Source organism: Apostichopus japonicus, chromosome 6 (assembly GCF_037975245.1).
Source record: "Apostichopus japonicus isolate 1M-3 chromosome 6, ASM3797524v1, whole genome shotgun sequence".
Lineage (NCBI taxonomy): Eukaryota > Metazoa > Echinodermata > Holothuroidea > Aspidochirotida > Stichopodidae > Apostichopus > Apostichopus japonicus.
The window spans coordinates 4,522,152-4,541,103 of NC_092566.1; the positions used below are offsets into that span (position 1 = coordinate 4,522,152).

The following is an 18,952-nucleotide window of genomic DNA, read 5'->3' on the forward strand; positions in this document are numbered from 1 at the left end:
ATTGGTCCAAGCTTCCCTTCTTGAGATATTGTGTTGACAAGCAAGGCGTCACACATACACACACTCATCCGCCTACATGACTACCAAGGTTGCGATTATCATCGAAACCAAAATGGCACAAATGGTGTTTTTCGTCACCCTGTACACAGTAAGAAAGAGGGTCCGAAATTTATTGTAAACGGCTGAATACAGTAGTCTGTTTCTGCTGAGATATTCAACCATAGGCTAGCTCACACTAGTCACAACAGAAAATAAAGATTTTTTTTTGAGTGAAAACCGAATACGTGAAATAGCAAAGAACGTGAACTTTCAGTTGTGGTTGCTTTTCCGAGTTTTCAGAGTAAGTAAAGCACTGCGCTTTGTTAATCGCTTAACAACGTATTGCCCGACTATGATTAGCTTGATATCGTTAGGCAAAGCCTAACCACCAGGTTAGTCTATAGTATTAGTTGGTGCAAGCAAACGCTACCTACCCTACGTGGGCCCAATGAGTTGTTGTAGCGATTGAAAAAGTGGTTACAATTTAACTTAGAACACGGCAACTACAGTGTCTACCAGTGCAACCACTTCTATAACACAGTACGATAATTTAGGGAACATGCGAAGTTCCTGTATACCACCATACTTGGCTGGTTCCCAAAAGTTGTGCTACACCGCAAACTTAATTTGGGCTGCATAAATTGCCTTGGCGCAATCATGCTATCAAAATTAATGTTAGTTTCCTGCACAGTAGATTTCTGCCTTAGTTTAGGTTGCTTTCTTCAAATTGCATCTTCAGATTTTAGGGCCTATGTAGCAAACCAAGCTTCTGAAGATAGGGTAAAGTAGGAATTATCTTAAGATGGAATTCCTTACACTACAGTAGATGTTTTAACTAACCTTAGTGCATGGAAATTGAAGTAGGGAGAACGGCATCATGCAATATAAACTAAAGCCACTCATCCACCTGGTGGCACTTTGCTTATACAGCAAGAAGGTACTGGCGCGTGATACAAACACTACGTCTTTGACAAAACTAGTAATGTGGTAAATTTGACATTAATCACTTGAAATGGTGATTTCGTGTGTCTCATTTGGGTGCCAAAATCATCAATAATGCTGCAGTGGTCTGCAGTTTCGCTAGTCATTCTTAGGAAGTGATAGTAGAAGCAATTACATAGGATACTAATGACTTTACTAGTGTCATCTGCTCAGCTACTGTACATATTGTTATTCATTGGACCCTGGGTATAGATATCCTAGGCACCTAGACCGGCTACGGCTGTCCTTTCAGATGCGATATGACTAAAGCCTAATGAGAAAACTTATCACTGCCTCATTTTAAAACTATCCCTAACGATAGATCCACATGCCAGGATAACATAGGATGACAGTTAGATTTCCTGGGCTTATCAATGCTTTGTAGGCAAAACGACACATTCAAGCCACGATTTCTAAGCGTTAGTATTACTGTTATGTTAGTCCTACAGTTTTACTCATTGCATTCTTGCAACAACAAGAGACAATGAAAACACCTAGCCGTACAATATGCAACATTTGCAATCTGTGTTTTATGGAAAACTGAAGTTATTGGTAATAAATTATGAAAGGCTTAGGTCTACTTAGTACTTATTTAAGTTTGTGTTGTGGCTGGGCATTTATTTCAATGTTATTATAAGCTGTTTTAATCTAGGTTCTTAATTAGGATTGAGCTAAATAGTGTGAAATCTAGGTCTAGGCTAAGTTAGATCATATGTGGTTGTGTCAAGTTGATTATTAGTTTTTATGCATTTTGTGCAAAATATAATCAGTGTTATGCTGAAGACAACATCCCCAATTTTCTGTTCAATTTTTATGTAAAAAAAAACAAAACTGTTAGCAAACTGCTTATCCACTAAAGGGCCTGTGTAAGAGAATGTGTAAAGTAAGAGGGCCTGCCGTTTCGATCCTAGGAGGATCTTCTTCAGAGGCAATTTTTATCTCAACCAATGAATATGCTACTGTTCCACCATTCTTTTTTTTTGTTACAATAAAACTAACTGACTATGCATTTGACACAACTGTGATTGAAAACATTTTACCAAAAATGGCAAACAATTGTGAAATGAGAAAGGTTTAATGAAAGTTGGGATCATTCTTAAATGACAGTAAATTTTTTTTAAGGATTTTATGGTTTTTTTTTTCCATTTCAATTCTGATAAGTACTTCATTAAAATCTAGATGCATACACACATGTGTCTTATTTATTTACTGAAATGCTTTCAAAAACATATACATTAAAAGTTAAGATATGAAGAAATATGTTTGATCTACTGTACTGTTCATTTATAATGCAATGTACACATGAATATAATTAAGAAGAAGATGCGCCACTTGCGTGAATTTGACGGGTGGGTTGTGAAATTGTTTTAGGCAAAATAATGACCACTCGGTGATGTTTTACAAACTGGAAGGCTGAAAGCCAAATGTATTTTGAATAAATCCTTGTTGGGACAATTTTCTAATGCTACTACTACCACCCTATACTGTCATATCATGCTTCCAAGCACTAGTGACAGTATGAATAGGTCCTAACTTTTATGTGATAGAAACATGATATTCATACTGTCAGTACCAGTGATTTGAAGCAGGACAAAAACACACAGTATATATAGAAGAAGAAAAATGTCCCAACTGGTTTGGAGTTGTTGCACCAGCTGAAGATGCATATTCATGAGATTAAAGCTTCATCATAAATTATCTTTTCTTTTCCACATTAGGGCATGAGGTAGCAGTTACAACTCATAGATTATGGCAGCTTTTGGACAGTGAGTATCAAAGATGGGTTAAGTTTATATGATAATCCTAGAACTGTAGTGGAGTATACATGCAAATTAAACAACATGCCATGATAATTTATAATGACAATTAGAGCTTAAAACATTAAACTTTTCCTCTGATATGATGTTGTAAACTTTGGCTGGGCTCCATTTCAGGATTGATATTGTGAGATATACATACAGTATGTATGTATAAATCAGTATCTCTCCCAGTATTTTGTATGTAAATTAATGTCTATTTACAGGTCAAGATATCATTTTAAACTATACTACCAGACATACTGTACATTGTGTAAAATATGCAAAGCAGTTCTGATTGGTTTCTCAGTTTTGTTAAGGTTATAGCATAGATCTACTCTATAAGCATTCAACAAAGAAATTCTTTCTTGCCATTTGTTTATATTAAAGATTTGGAATGCCGCAGAAACCAGTGGAACAGCAGCAAGATGGTACGTTTTCTAATAGAGTTGAGATTCATGTGTTGTGTTTCTCTTTCAATAATCTTATATATACTGTATTTACTTCATGAAATATATATGTAACGATGGTATCATTGAACCGCTTCAAAAACATTTTGGCTAGATACAATAAGGTTTAATGTATGTTGCTCCATAGTAGGGATGCACCGGATATCCGGTCCGGACGGACTATCAGGCCGGATAGTGAGCAATTATCCGGTTCCGGCCGGATATTTTTCAAAATCTGGCCGGATCTTTTTCAAAATCTGGCCTGAATTATTTCTTAAAAACGTGTTGGTATTAACTTATATCAATGTAAACTATTTCCAAAAATTAATAAAAATATTCAAAGTAAGGAAAAACTAGGTTTAACATGTTTAATTTAATTTTCTCAATGGTCTGACCTAAGATTTGCTCCTTGTTTCATACTTCTACTTCTTATTAATGATTTTCTTTTGTGTAATGAAAAGATCTGGTTCCGGCCGGATTTTATCCGGCCGGATTTCATGTACTATCCGGCAAAATCCGGTTCCGGCCGGATCCAAAAATTTGGATCTGGTGCATCCCTACAAGTTCATAGTTGGAGAACTTGATAATGGTCATTGTAATCAAAGCTATTGTGCTTGCCACAATAGTCGCCCCCTTTCCTCACACTCTGACCCTTTGCCCCACTGTATCCTCTGTATAGACTTACGGTCCTCCCTCCCGGGTTTGAGTTCTTCAATTCAGCATTGTATACATAATATTTTCTACCTCATGCTAAAGGTTTGGTATGTACGATATTTTACTCTGTTGTTCTACTGTAAAATAGGGTTCATTAAACTAAGCACTTTTTACTACATACACTTGCCATAAATCCTGGTGTTCTGAATATTCTTTGGAATTAAACTGGATGTTAAAGCACACACCCAAAGAAACTTTTGTAATCTGCTGTTTGCCACATAACTGTTTTATCTCATAAGTATTTAGGGTTCCCTATAACCCGCCTCTTCATCCAAATAATCGATACTTTGGTCATTGAATATGACCGATCAAATCTTGTACAAAAGTTTCCATCTCCTGTCCATCAATGCTATTGGTATGATGGGCGATTGTAACGTACAGCCCCAAACTGTTCTTACAGCTCTTGGACTTCCCACCCCGGGTTGAAATATTAATTACTGCAGTTATAATACAGAGTATTATACAGTATGTTCATGTGCATCTCATCCTTGTATGTGCAGTTGGTATTGGAAAAGGGATGTTGCATAAATGTAATGTCTTGTGCATATTTAAATAGCTTTGAAGAGTCTGGAACCTTGACCGTGCAACTCCCTGGCTATTCACCGCTTTTGCACGTAAAATTAGAAGCTGGGCAGTGTAGTAGTTGTGATAATGCAACACACCACTATTTTTCTTGTCACTAGCTGTACGATATAAGTTTATGTTATATATATTATTTCTGTGGCTCGGCAACATGTGTTAATATTCTACTGCACACTCGTTTCTCCTTGGAGTGGCTGTTATGGCTTCATCTAATGATATATAAATAGTATGCAACATGTGTTAATATTCTACTTGGACACTCGTTCCTTATTGGAGTGGCTGTTATGGCTTCATCCAATGATTTATAAGTAGTACTTTACTGTATATCAATGTATGATGTGACTCAGGCACAATGCTTTCCATGTGACGTCCGTCCCTAATGTCTCTGGACTTTCTGTTTTTCAATTATACTCTCTTTGTACACCAACAACTGTAGCCTCTTTCATACATATGCTGGCTTTGTGTTAATTGATCAAATTATCACTTCAATATCTATTTCTGGAACTCTATTTAAACTGTTACTTGTTATACATACACACACACACTCACCTATACTTATATATTATTTGCTTTACATCTGGGTCCCAGGCATGGTCCTGTCTCATCTGGGGTTTCCACCAAAATCTGAGATTTACAATTCATATTTGAAAAATTAGGTATTACCGTTAAAGTTACCATTTTAACTTTGAGAGTGATGTATTCTCCGAGGCCATGGTTTTTGTAAATAACCTGTTCGTTAAGTAACTGTCATAACCCATTTGTTTGCATTGATGAGTCACAGACTTTGTTGAATACATTTGTTTGCACCTATTAACTGGTCAAGCCTTATCGTCTCGACTATAGACCGCCAACGACAAGAACCCAGCTGAGCAAAAAGAGTGAAATCTTTATTTTACATACCCAAATAACCTTCGGGGTATTTTTTACATATACATATTTTGACTTATTTTTTGTTGTTCCTTTGTCCCTAGTTTCTGATTTTGGTCTTGGTTTGAACAAGAAGATGTTCGGGAAGGAGAGTGAATATGAATTCTTCCATCAGCCAGTGTTTCAAGGACAAAGGCAAGACAAAGATGTAAGTATAGTCTTGAAACCTAATATGGCAGCCTTGGCAGCCCGGTAACATTTTGGAAAGTTTTTATTTTTTTATATTTTACCATAGCAAATCTCAAAAGTAAAAGCCAACCTACAACTCTCTCAAATGTGTGTCAAGAGAACTGCGGAAGAAAAGAGTGACGTAATTATGCGAATCTAGATCCAAATTCGCACTATATGCGGTATTTTTTTCATTCTGTTTGGAGTAGGGCTGTAACGGTTAAACGGTTAACCGGTTAACCGACCGAACGGCCGGATAAACGTCCGCCGTACATCGTATAAGTTTAACCGTTTTTGTAATGCCAATTACGCAGTCGCAACAGCGCGTCTTCACATCACTTTATTCCCGAAATAGACCGCAACATTTGCTTGCCGAAAATCACGTAACAATTGCAAACTTTATCACGCACCCATACAAAAGATTTTTAAGATTGGCGGTACGATTGAAGGGATTACCAAGCGGTATGCGACCAGTGAAACTTTGGAGTGTATTAGCTTAATACTGACAGTACCTCAACCTCGTCTCTGTTTTTGAGTCCAAAGTACAAAAAGAATGAAGCAATATCCACAGATTGTTCGTAGCGAACATCTTACTTAATGTATATGTCAAAATAAAAATAAAAATATGTATAATTCAGCCTCTGAAGGAGATCCTGCTAGGATCGAAACGTCAGGCCCACTTACTTGTACACATTGTTGTATATGTCACATTTGTAACAATATGAGTACCAACATTGAAGTGCATTATTTCAGACAATGCTGCTTGAATTTTCCATGAAGTTTATTTTAAACTTATAGTTTCATTCTGTATATACTTGGCTTGATAAGATAATATACGATACATTTTCAAGGTATTATTTTTGGTTTTGTTTCATGATAGCAGTTGATGAGTTCACAGAACAATCAGTTTAATCACTACGGGGGCCTGTATAGTCAACCTCCGGGCCCTCCCCAGCAACAGCAGGCACCTGGCCCACCTCAACCGCCGCAGCAACAACAGCAGGGTATGTGATCATATTATATATCATAGAAGACAGACCTAGCCCCAAAAATGCTAGGAAGTCAAAATCACCACATCCTGTGTGCAGTGTTATATGTTTTGTTCTCATATAAATCTGGTCACTTGGATGAACTGCATACTTGATGTAAGTACAGTGTAAGATCCTTAATGTCAGCAATCTGTCAAAACTTGGACATTTGTGTTACCTGATATATTTTGTCACCAATAGGGTATTGAAACAAGTTTGGGTTCTTTAACACATTAACCAGTATTACATTTGAAATACTAGGGTGTTTACGCCCGTGAAACTCGGACACCAATGAATACGAAACTCTGATGTAGATCCTGTCACAGGATCACCCAGCCTATCGACCGTCCCGTTTGTTTATTAGTGCGAAGAATCCGTCCATGGTCATCTTCCGAAATTAAATCTTCTACGTTACAAATAACGTCAGAATACATGTGATAAACCTTAATGCTACTACATTGACATATGTTAATTTTGGTCTCGACAGGACTAGGCTTTCAACAGAACAATGTGCCAAGAGGCGGTATGCCCACCCCTCAACAACAGTTCTCTGGGAGAGGTAACCATCCCAGTGCTATCGGCGGAATGCCTACTGCCAGTAGTAGTATGAACCTTCCATCATCAACACTTAGCCAACAGCAATCTGCAACGTCACCAAACAGGTAAAGAGCTCTGTGGTTACGTAATAGAAACGGAAGTAGTTTTCCACCCTAGCTCCGATAGTCGTTAAATATCTAAAAGGTTCATAGTTGCCAGTGACAATGGGTTCTTGTAGTTTTCTTGTTTCGATGGAAGTGAGGAATATTGCACAGGGAGTGTTTGCAACAAAAAGCAACCTACAGTAAGGTAAAACTTTAATGTCACATGCTATTCAAGATCTAGTTTTTGTATCCCGTTCCATAAAGGAGCGTCCAAAGTTTAAATTTTAGCAGAACGTGAATATTGAGGTCTTTTGACTTGCCTATTCGTAGCTTCTTGTTAATTTCCTGTAAGGAAATTGATTTAGTCAATCTCTATCAAATCATGCAATATGTAAACCACCATTGATCAGTGTAATATGCTGACTATAGCAATTTTGTCAGTAAAATTGCTCTAAATTGAGAAAAAAGTGGGTTAAAATACTTTCCTGTTTTGCTTCCGTTGCTTCTATCGCTTGAATATATTCGATTAGACAGACGTTGCTCCATGTATTTCACAACATGAATTGTCACTGAAATCACTTACAAGTGTGTTTCATATTTGTTTCGCAGGAATATAACTCCAAACAGTATCGGCTTTGGAAGAATGCACAATTTTCCAGTTCATCAGAACATTTTAGGAAGTTTCCCGCAATCCTATAATCCGACAGGTTTGTGCTTTATTACTTATTAAAAAAATACAGACAGAAATTAGGCCTCGAAAAAACTCTTTGATGGCGACTCTTCATTGTCTTTAAAATTCTTACATGCCCTCTTTTTTTCTTTCTTTTTTCATATTTTTTAGCTTCAATTACAGACTCAAGTTCAGGTACCTTGGATATGTCAGACTTTCCAGCCTTGGCAGACAGAGGGAGACAGACAAATGAAATCAGTAACGCCTTAGGGTCATTCCAGTCGAGCGCTATGACAGGGAGACCGCAGTATGGTACGTAGACACAGTAGCATCACAGTTGAAATGTTTCTAGGAGTTGTCTATGTATGTGTTTATTATCAGTCATATAGACTTTAGCGATTGGTCAGAGGTGGAAAAGTGCTAGGGATGGGGCAAACAAAAAATGAATTGAAAAATATATTCCATGTGTGTCTGCTTTGTAATCAACATTGGTCAGGGAGAGTCACAAATTGCTCATTCCAACTCCCCCTAAATCTGCTGTGAATATGCTAATGTACAGTGAAATCTAAGATAAGCAGCACCAGTAAGCTGAAACTAATACTTGTGTAAAGAAAACAATTGCACAAGTCCTCATTGTTTTTTTTTTTTTAGGTATTCCTTTTTGATTTGTCAATATATTGACGACTCCTTTTGGGCAAATTTGATTTTAGTGTTTTAACAAGTGAGAAATGGGAGTGGTATCTAAACTTTTTGTCAGATTTTTGTGACATTGGTTATAAGACTTTTGTAGCACCAATGATATCTTCTGGCCTGGTCACCCATCATCAGATTAGGATTTCCCTTTAACATCTCTTTTAGATTATTTCCTCCCCCAACCCCCCCCCCCTACTCTCCCTCACACTTGTGACAGCTTTTGTCATCTTGTAATTATAACACTGTACCATCAAGCAAGATATTGTCCCTTTATCTAATTAAAAAAAACAAATAAAATAAACATTTATTTTTATTTGTATGATTGTTATCTTTAATGAGGGTAGTCCTGCTCAGTGCAGAAGCACTGCTTTCCAGAGGAGCCCTCAATATAATGCAGTAGATAAACGTTCAACATCCAAAAGCACAAAAAGGACGGCAAAAAGATAGACAAACAAATATCAGACATCTAAACAAAATATATAAGTTTTCATATAGCGTTTAAAAATATTAACATATGGCAAGCATTTCAAATTTGGGGGAAAACTGTTCCACGACCTGCCTCCAGAAAATTTAAAGGACCTTTTACCATTCCCAGATTTAACAGGAGCAAGTAAAACATTATTAGGGCAGCTAAATCTAGTTCTGTAAGAATGGCTATCTCTGAGTAGAATAGTATTATAAGTAAGGTAATATGGAGCCAGGCCTTGGACACATCTATACATTAGAATATTCCTGAAATATAATGCACGTTGACGGACATTCAGCCACTTCAATTCATCAAAAATATCTGTAACATGCACATCCCAAAGCTCACACCCCAGGGCTTATCTAGCTTCACGATTTTGAAGAACCTGAACCGGTCAACCAATTTGTTCTTTGCCGTAGTCCAAACAGCAGAACAATAATCAATATGGGGTACAATTAGACCGCTGTATAAAGTATTAAGTGTATGCTGGTCAACACAACCAACTAAGTCTTTTTAGAATACCCAGTTTCTGTAATATATTTGCAGTAATTTTGTCAATATGTTTTTCCCATTTAAGAAACGGGCCGAACCACATTCCAAGGTATTTGAACACATACACATTTTCAAGAATATCATTATCAAGCTTTAGTATACATTGCGGGGATTAACATTTTTAATAATTTGAGAAGAGCCAAATGTCATAACCTTGGTTTTAGAAGCATTAAGTGTCAGCTTATGAGTGTTCATCCAATCAGAAACAGCTTCCAGTTCCAAATTTATGACCCTTTCAATATCTAATTCGTTTATTGATCTATACATGATGGCAGTATCATCGGCATAAAGAAAAACCTTACAATTCGAAACTACAGTAGGAAGGTCATTAATAAAAATGATCGATAAAAGTGGATCTACCTAATATGGATCCCTGGGGTACACCAATTGTAACAGGTCTTGCATCAGATTTAACCCTATCAATAATAGTAGTTTGTTCTCTATTTGACAAATAATTAGAGAACCAGGCCAGCTCATTTACATTAATATTAACATGTAGTAGGGCAAAACAAGTGTTGAGCATGAAGGTAACCTCATGAGTATAGAAGTAACCCCATATCAAACGCAACATGCATCCTGTTCTGTGCTCAGCGTGGGAACATGTATGTTAAAAATGTTGCCCCCCCCCCCCCACCCTTGTACCGTGCAGATAGATTATAACCATAAAGATGAGATGAGAAGTAATTTTAAAGTTTTATATATCGGTGACATAATACTTGAATGTTTAATTTTAGGGATTTTAATGCATTTTTTTCATCAGTTGGTATGGTCAACAAACAACCAGAACAAACGTCCGAGTTTCAGATCATGAGCGAAGACTTCCCAGCACTGCCAGGAGCTAGTAAGTCAAGTTTGTTATGATCAAATGCTTTAGGAAATAGAAGGAAAAGTGATTTATGTTTTTATGTTACAAAATTAGAGGATGTGGAATATTGAAATTTAGCAATTTGTGTCTTTTGAAAGGTGTGTTGGGTAATATAACTGTCCATTATTCCACATCAGGACCTGTGGTTTTCACACAGAATTTATTTCCAAGTACTTTATCTTTCCTGTCATGGTTGAGCATTGGTTTAATCAGATTGTGGCAAATTTAGTGCAAACTGGAACTTGGAGATAAATTATTAGTTTGTAAATTGTCCAAATACTAAAATATATTATTGATTTACATATTAATGGATTTTTCCGATTTTGACACAACTGGATATATTGTGGGATAATAATAATTATAATAATAATAATAATCATCTCTTTTTCATCCTTTGATGAAATGCTACTGTCAAAACTATGGCACGAGGGATACTACTTTAAATGTATTAACCCACAAATAAAGATTACAAAGATATAAAACTTGTATCTAATTTGGGTGTGAAGGAGACAGATCGATCTTGAGAATAAAATCGTGATCGTTTTTTTGTTTAATTACCTGTTTTTATTCTTTGTTGAATTCTTTGTTTTATTCTGTATTTTATTCTTTGTTTAATTCTTTGTTTTATTCTTTGTTTTCATTCTTTGTTTTATTCTTTGTTTTATTCTGTGTTTTATTCATTGTTTTTATTCTTTGTTTTTTTTCTTTTGTTTTACAGATATTGGAGGTGTCAAAGACAGTCCTAGATTTCCGGGAGATAAAGTGCTGTCCTCAGAGGCTGGAAACGGAGAGGGTAATGCAAACGGCAATAGCGACACGGAATCAGCAAGAAAAGGGATTAAAATAAGTCAAGAAGGTAAGACTAAAGGCCCGGTCACACTACAGCGATATTTTATCGAAATACGGTCCGATTTTTTCCGATTTAAGGCCGAAGAGTGAGGTTTGTGGTAGTGAATGTAATGAATGCAGTAGAATATTCGAATACCTACTTCAAATCTGAGGGGTTCTAGAACTGACTACATTCTGAAGTGACGTCACATCGAAAAGCGATAAAAATCGGAAGAGAAATCGGATAGCTAACCGATAAAAGGAAACGGAGTCAATATCAAAAGTTAGGAGAGGGCTATTCCACATCGGAATGGCTCAACAGATAGCAAATCAGGTCCTTTATCACTGTGGCTAGAAGACCCGAACGAAAAACTGTCTGTTTCGATTCCTCTGGGAAAATCGGATAGTATTCCGATAAAATATCGGTATAGTGTGACCGGGCCTTTAGACTTAGATTTGATGTTAGAAATGAAAGTAAGTCAGGTTTTGAAACAAAATAATTAAAAGTAGTAGTTATAAGTGAGTAATTCATATATACGTTGATTCATATGTCATTAAAAGTTAAGCAGTTATATTAAATACATTATGTTCGTTAAGTAGTGAGTACATCATTGAATAAATTGATTTGTAAAAATTGTTGTCTATCCAGAAGCTATTGTGTATAATAGTATTAATTACCTGTAAAAATCCATATCACATGTTTTTGAAATTGTTAACTTTTTTTAGTAATTTAATTAATTAAAATTAATCAGTCATACTGACAAGCTCTGCAACGTTTAGGGGGTTTCAGTATCAACCAGCTTTTGAAAATGTACCACAAATTATCAAAAAATTCTGCTTTGAAGACAACAGATTTTTTCCCCCACCCCCTCCCCCACCCCCTCTCTCTTTCATATTTTACTTTTCTCGTTAACTTCACAGGGAAGATAACAAATATTCCCGGGGGAATGTTGACTGACCCTTTTGGGATGGTCGGCCTACTGACGTTCCTCAGAGCAATAGAAACGGATCCAGGGTTGGTGCAGCTCGCGTTAGGCAGCGATTTGACCACCCTAGGGCTCAACCTCAATTCTCAAGAGTAAGTTAAAAAATCAAAAAAATTGGAGTGTTTTTGTACAATCCTAATGTATTTTGAAAATTATGCGATGTTTACCCTACCACTATATAGCTATTCTCCCTTCTCTATTTGTATATATGACATCTTTTCGACCTCATCTCCCGTCGCTGGTGGCCTTTATAGCCGGTATTAAAATTCCAAATCATATGTAGCTACCAATTTTGCCAATCAAGTGAAGGTTATAAGTTTTCTCAAGTAAATGTCACTTTGATATGTTACAGTACTTGCTATTCTGGTTTCAACAGATCTTTTCTAATGATGTTCCTGCCTGTTAATTGCATAACAAAGTGCTCTGTTGTAAATGGGCAAATTGCTATACAAATGCAAAAAAGTATGACAGTTTGTTTGTGGAAAAAAAAATTTCTTATTGTCAGAGTTCCATGAGTCAAAAATTTATATAAGCCTCAAAACTACTAAATAAACTGTGAATAACATATTCTCTGCATCACGATGTTACTTTTCGAAAAAGTCCCAAATTATCTTTCATCTCTTATCAGGGCTTCCCCTGGTATTCATTTTGTGAGGTGGTGACGACTTGCAAAAATTTTACCTACATCGCCGCCTTACTGTTTCAGAGAAGGAATAAAAAAAAATTCAATAATTGCGATCCAACTTTTGAACCCATGATGCAATCATCTGACATTGAAAAATTTGGCTGTGATCACAAAATTATAGCAACAAATAAAAGTTCTTCTGCCCATTTAACATGATTGACGTTAGGATGTTCAACAATATTTTCCGGGTGGCCATGCCCCCAGACCCCCCTCACCCCATGTATCCTCACAACCCAGTTACCACTTCTCACACATGAAATTGCAGGGGAAACCCTGTGAAACTCAGCATACCTCCTGACAATTTAAAATCTAATTGAACTGGAAAGTGCAAACATGGTTTGAGTTTTGTAAATTGATAACATATACCAATATTCTTCCTTGAAATATCTGATTTAACTTCAAAACAGACATTTATTTGGATGGCCTGTATATGTTATCACAGGTTATTATAGTTTACATTCTATCAACCATATCTTTAAGTTAGGAACAAGAAATTGTGGCACATTTTCCTCTTTTAAGATAACTGTTACATTGTCCCTTTTAAGTAGCGGGCAGTCTGTGTACTTGCTTATCTTAGTCCTTATTGGAGTACGTATACGATGATGAAATCTGTCCTAAAGTGGACGTACTAAATTCCTGCATGTGTCTTTATGCTCTTCATCTCTTCAGAAACTTGCATAGCACCTTCCAATCTCCATGGGCAGATGCACCCAGCAGGCCTCAGGACATTGACTTTCATGTTCCACAAGAGTACCTCACGAACCCGCACATAAAAGAGAAGGTATCAGATGTTCGTTGGTATTTTCATTCATTCAATCTGTCTGTCTGTCTGTGTGTTGTGTTTCTTGTCAGCATGCGCTATTGTCAGGTATCTTTCTTGCAAGGAGGTAGCTTAATTCCGATCATTTTTAGTATTAAATTTTTGCGATAATATGTGGTCTATTTGCTTGCCCGGTCAACTTTAAAAGTCTCGTCAAAATGTCAGCAGGTAATTGTGCCATTGTCATATTAATGATCTTCAAGAAGACTAAGGGAATATTTATTTTACATGCAAAAATATTTAAAAACAGGATATCAGTCATTAATTGCTGACTGAGGATTTCTTTTCCATGCAAAATGTTTTGTAAGCTGTCTTGATTTTGATCTATTAATGCTCAGCTGGTGCGGTGGAAGGTAAAATAATTATGATTTGAAGTCGAATGCAGCTTTAAAGTATCTATTCATGTCCGGTTTTCTATCCCATCATTCCCGTCACTGGTACCTATAGTGAGGCGTCAGATAGTGTAATCGGTCGGCCATTGGAGCCTTTTATGGTTGGTTGTCGTGATAATATTTTTCTAAATATCTGTAACTTGAAGGAATTGCCAAGGATTGAATGGAATCAATCATTCTCTGTTTCTTATGTGTTAATTTTAAGTTCACTCGGTGACAGAAATGTAGTATTATCCAGTAGCTTGAACAGGTTTTGTGAAAAAAAGAAAAAACAAGAAAAGAAAAAAAGAAAGGGTTTTCTTTTCTTCAAATTTCAAAACATGGCTTCCAAAACACAAACAGCTGTTGCCATTGGTAGTGAAGTAGTTTTAACAGCAGTAAGCACAAAGTTGAAAACAGTCAACTCTGATCCTGTGGAAGACATCAGTATATGAGAGAATCATAACTTGTCATTTAATAGTTAACAAATCCGACGCCTGATTGGTATTTTTTTGTCTTCCCTTTCTTCCTCTCCAGATTGCACCGATCAAGCTGAATAGGTACGGAGAGGATCTTCTGTTCTATCTGTATTACTCCCATGGAGGCGATGTGTTACAAGTAGCTGCAGCTGCTGAGTTGTAAGTATCTTCTTGGAAATGGAGTATAGCGCCCTCTATTGTGAACTTCATAGACCATGGCGTTCTGAACTTTATTTCTCTGTGAGAGCTAGAGAAAAAAACAGTGGGAGCAAAGGACCAGACAAAATAAAAATCTCACTTTTTACCTAGGGTGGACACTGGGCAGTTAAAGGACCAGTAGGGTGCTCAAGTCTCTGATATTGAGGGCTCCTTGTACCTTGTACCAATAAGTGCTACATTGTGGGCCAATTTTATATGACGGGACACCTATCGAGATCTCCAACCATAGCTTCTTAAGAGTTAACTGAAGTAGTTTTTCTTCTTTGTGAATGCCACAGAGATAAAAGAAGTCGATGCAAGAATTATTAGGAAATTGGAAATTTGTAAAAATCTTTGACTTTATTATTTGAGGTGAAAGTTAATGCTTATGACCTGAATGGTATGAGATTCTTAGTACCAAGTGGCATCAGAAAATTGATCAAAATCAATTAATATAAAAAAATCTACTTAATTTTTTCTGAACAGCATTTTACATGAGGAGTTTTCACTATTTGAAGGAATAATAACTTTACATCATTTCGCTTAGCAAAATTTTTTTTTTTTTTGGTAAGGATGAACACATGGAGTTGTAACAATAAAGAATGTGGACCAAAGTTCAATACCAGTGTGACCCATTTCCGTTCCTCTTAGCAGTATTTCAAGGGGTGTTTGTGACATGGTATCAAGCCGGTGATTTGGGAATTAAGGAAACAGAGATGACTCTCAAAGATAACCCCACTAAAAAGGTTACTAATGGCTATAAAAAAGTTCCTGTTAACTGTTTGTCTAAAGTGGGCAACCTCTGTTTATGTGGACATAAGCCCTGACATTGTTTTCATAAAGATAAATTCTTTTACAGCAAGTTGTGTTATAGAGATTCTTTAATATAGAAGGATAAAAATGACTAAATTGTTGTGTTCTAGTCATACTTGTTATACCAATATTCTGAAACATTCCCTCCCTGTCTTGTAAAGATCCCTCAATTAATACATGAAAAGTTTTTGCTATTTGTTCAGTTATGATATTTTGTTAGCATAGAGCGAGGCTGTAAGGAATATCTGAAAGAAATATCCATATGTCTGTTTGGTAATCCTTTATAGACTAAAAGGAAATTTGTGGTAAATAAATGCTTGTTAAAACACCACAGGAACTGTTTGAGGATCAGTTACAGTCATAACATTTGATACAGAGATACAGTCTCACTGTCAGAGGTCACAGATTAACCGAAATATGTTCATTTCTTTGTTTGAACGAAAATATCTTACTAATTTGATCTGTCTAGTGTTTGCTCTGGGTCTTAAAAGCTGTTTTCTAGTTGCTGTCATTCTGACATGTAAGTTCTTGCTGTTGTTGTCAGGGTTTGGTATACACTATATGGTAACCTCTTAAAACAAAGAGCAAACAGGTGCTATGAATGGATAGTAAAAGTGACATTGCACTGTGGTTTAATTCTGTCCTTCAGCTATGTGGGTTCATCAATACTTTGATCAGATTATCACCACAAAAAGATATTATTACACTTGTAAAGGACTGGAGTGAAACTGCTCAAGCAACAAAATTTTCTTAGTCAACTTTACACATGGGTTTAAAGCTTTAGAGTCATGAAAATTCATCAGAATACAATATATGTTTGTTTCCTTGTTTCTACTGTAGCAATTTTCAGCCAACGTTGACTAGGTTTTGTAAATAAAAATTTGCGTTTGAAAAAGTGGTTACAATTTCACGGTCACACATGGTAACTATTGTGTCTGTCAGTGCATATGGTTAAAAAACACAGTATGCTGAGTTAGGCTAGGCGTACAAGTTACTGCACACCAGCATACCTAACGTCCGTGTGGTGTTTGGCTAGGCGTACAAGTTACCGCACACCAGCGTACCTAACGTCCTTGTGGTATAGGATGCAATGTTGTGACAATATCTCTATCTGTCGTGAACTAATTGTAAAGCTTTTGTATTAGCGCTAACGGTATCAAACTTTATCCTCAGAATTTCAAATAGAATTTCAAATTTTATTGGTTGATCTAGAAAGGGCAGTTGAGAATTTTTGTGTTTCCTTTGTTTTTTTTGCTTTAGAAAAATTTGCAAAGATTTTGCTGCATCCAAGTGTGATACCACTGGTAAAAAGTATATATAAAGAAAATCTTAGCTCTTTTCAAGTTTGTATGATACCGTATGACAGTGAACTTGTTGAATTTTTCCGCTCGATCTGTTTTGCCAAAGATACAACCGAGACTGGAGGTACCACAAAGATGAAAGGGTCTGGATCACGAGGGGGCCCGGCATGGAGCCACAGGTGAAGACCCAGACGTACGAGAGGGGCGTTTATTATTACTTTGACTATGGCAGGTGGTGTAAGGTCGCCAAGGAGTTCCATCTTGATTACGAAAAGTTAGAAGAGAGGCCTCACTTGCCTTCCTCCATTGGGCCAAACACACCCATCACTCACTGAAAAGGAAGAAGTGTAAACTGCTATCACTCACCTCACCAAGGACGGCATCAGTGTCCTTAAAAGAAAAAACAATGTCAGATTGTCTCCACAGTTTTCATTTTCTGTCAAATGTAGTGAAAGCTACTCCAGTCTGTCCCATACCTCTTCATTCCTGCCTCCTCACCACCCCCCCCCCCCACCTACGAATCCACACCTTTCTTTACCACACCATGTTCATACATTTGATTTTCAAGTTCACAACCAACTATACGCACCATTTTTGGAAAGAAAGGGTCAGTGTCTAAGGTCTACGCAGTCAGTACTCATCTATGTGATATTAGTAAACCAAAGAGCCTCTACAGTGGTCACCAAAATTGCTAAGATATGCTGAAACTGGTCAAAATAATGAATGGTTTTGACATATGTGTAGGGGATACCATCCTGGTCAAGCCCCTTTCCGGCAGGATAAAGTATGGGAGAAGCTGATAATAAAGGATATGAAAAGAGATGAATGTATCAAAATCTTCCAACAATAAAAATAATTATTTGACAGTTTTGGGGCATCTTTTTACATCTTGGAAAGGGCCCTTTAGTACTTACGTGTTTTGCAATGTTTCATCATTATGACAAACACTGAGCAAGGTATTCCAATTTTTTAATTTTTTACTTGATTGATTTGGTTCAGATCAAGCCATGCTCCAGCTTCAGTGTGATGGTCATTATCATCATTGCCTATCCTTGTTTATTGTGATGACCACGGTCAACCAAGTCCTGGTCACTTTCACCTGCAGTGGTATTGCAGTGGTGACAATCAAACAGTTGATGATACTGGCCAGTATAATACATTGCACCTCTTTAAAAGTAAACCAAAAGTAAACCTTTAAAAGATGACTGCTTAGATCTTTTGTTCCATTGTTCTAAAAATGAAATGATAACAAAAGAGGAACACTCTTTGTCTGTGTATCATGTTTCTGTGGTACATTGTATTGATAGCAGCCTTACCAGGTGTGTGTATGTGTTTGTGTGCCTTTGAACAAAGAACTGGGCAGACCTTTTGTTTACCTTAAGCCAATATGCGTGGATACAATGGGAAGAAAAGAAATATTCAGCAAGGGTAGTGTATTGTGAAATTGAAACTTATGGACAGGAAGGAAATATTATGGCTGATTTTGGAGCAGATTTCAGGAAGTTTGTACGAAAGGGTTTAGTAGAATAGGAAGTCATTGAGTTTCACTCTCCATTTTATGTAATACGTCTGTTTATTATCTCAGGTAGGTACAGTTGGGAGTCGTCTGTGTCTTTTGTTGCCAGAAAGTATTGACAAAGGTTGTGTTGAAGTTTTAAAAATAGAGAGAATGCTAAGCAGAGAGAATAAAAGAAAAGGGGAGACTTTGTTGGGGTTTGTCAACTGATAGTGAATACAATGAATGGTACCATTGCATCCTGCGTGAGGATGATCAGGGTGCTGCATTGTCTAAAGCTAGGTTTATTTATTTGAATGGGGGAAGGTGGGGGGAGGGGGAGGAGGAGGTAGATATGGGTGATATAATACGAGTAGACACAATCAGGACTAAATTTCAGCGAGA

At 36.7% G+C, this 18,952-nt stretch overlaps 1 protein-coding gene across 5 annotated transcripts; it reads left to right on the forward strand.

Moving 5' to 3' along the window:
- On the forward strand, positions 1–18,723 carry LOC139968736 (CCR4-NOT transcription complex subunit 2-like). 5 transcript variants are annotated; one of them, XM_071973067.1, is made up of 15 exons: positions 1–148; positions 2,739–2,786; positions 3,207–3,247; positions 5,533–5,636; positions 6,537–6,660; positions 7,172–7,346; positions 7,935–8,032; positions 8,167–8,307; positions 9,732–9,755; positions 10,467–10,547; positions 11,290–11,427; positions 12,321–12,477; positions 13,740–13,860; positions 14,799–14,899; positions 17,159–18,723. In XM_071973067.1, exons 2-15 carry the CDS (start codon positions 2,770–2,772, stop codon positions 17,385–17,387), a joined length of 1,551 nt encoding a protein of 516 aa, XP_071829168.1. In that variant the 5' UTR covers positions 1–148; positions 2,739–2,769; the 3' UTR covers positions 17,388–18,723. The 5 variants fall into 5 exon arrangements, with proteins under 5 accessions (XP_071829168.1, XP_071829169.1, XP_071829167.1 ...); XM_071973068.1 differs by lacking the exon at positions 1–148 and adding an exon at positions 179–340 and having other exon boundaries at positions 6,540–6,660; XM_071973066.1 differs by lacking the exon at positions 1–148 and adding an exon at positions 180–340.
- The last annotated feature ends 229 nt before the right edge of the window (positions 18,724–18,952 follow it).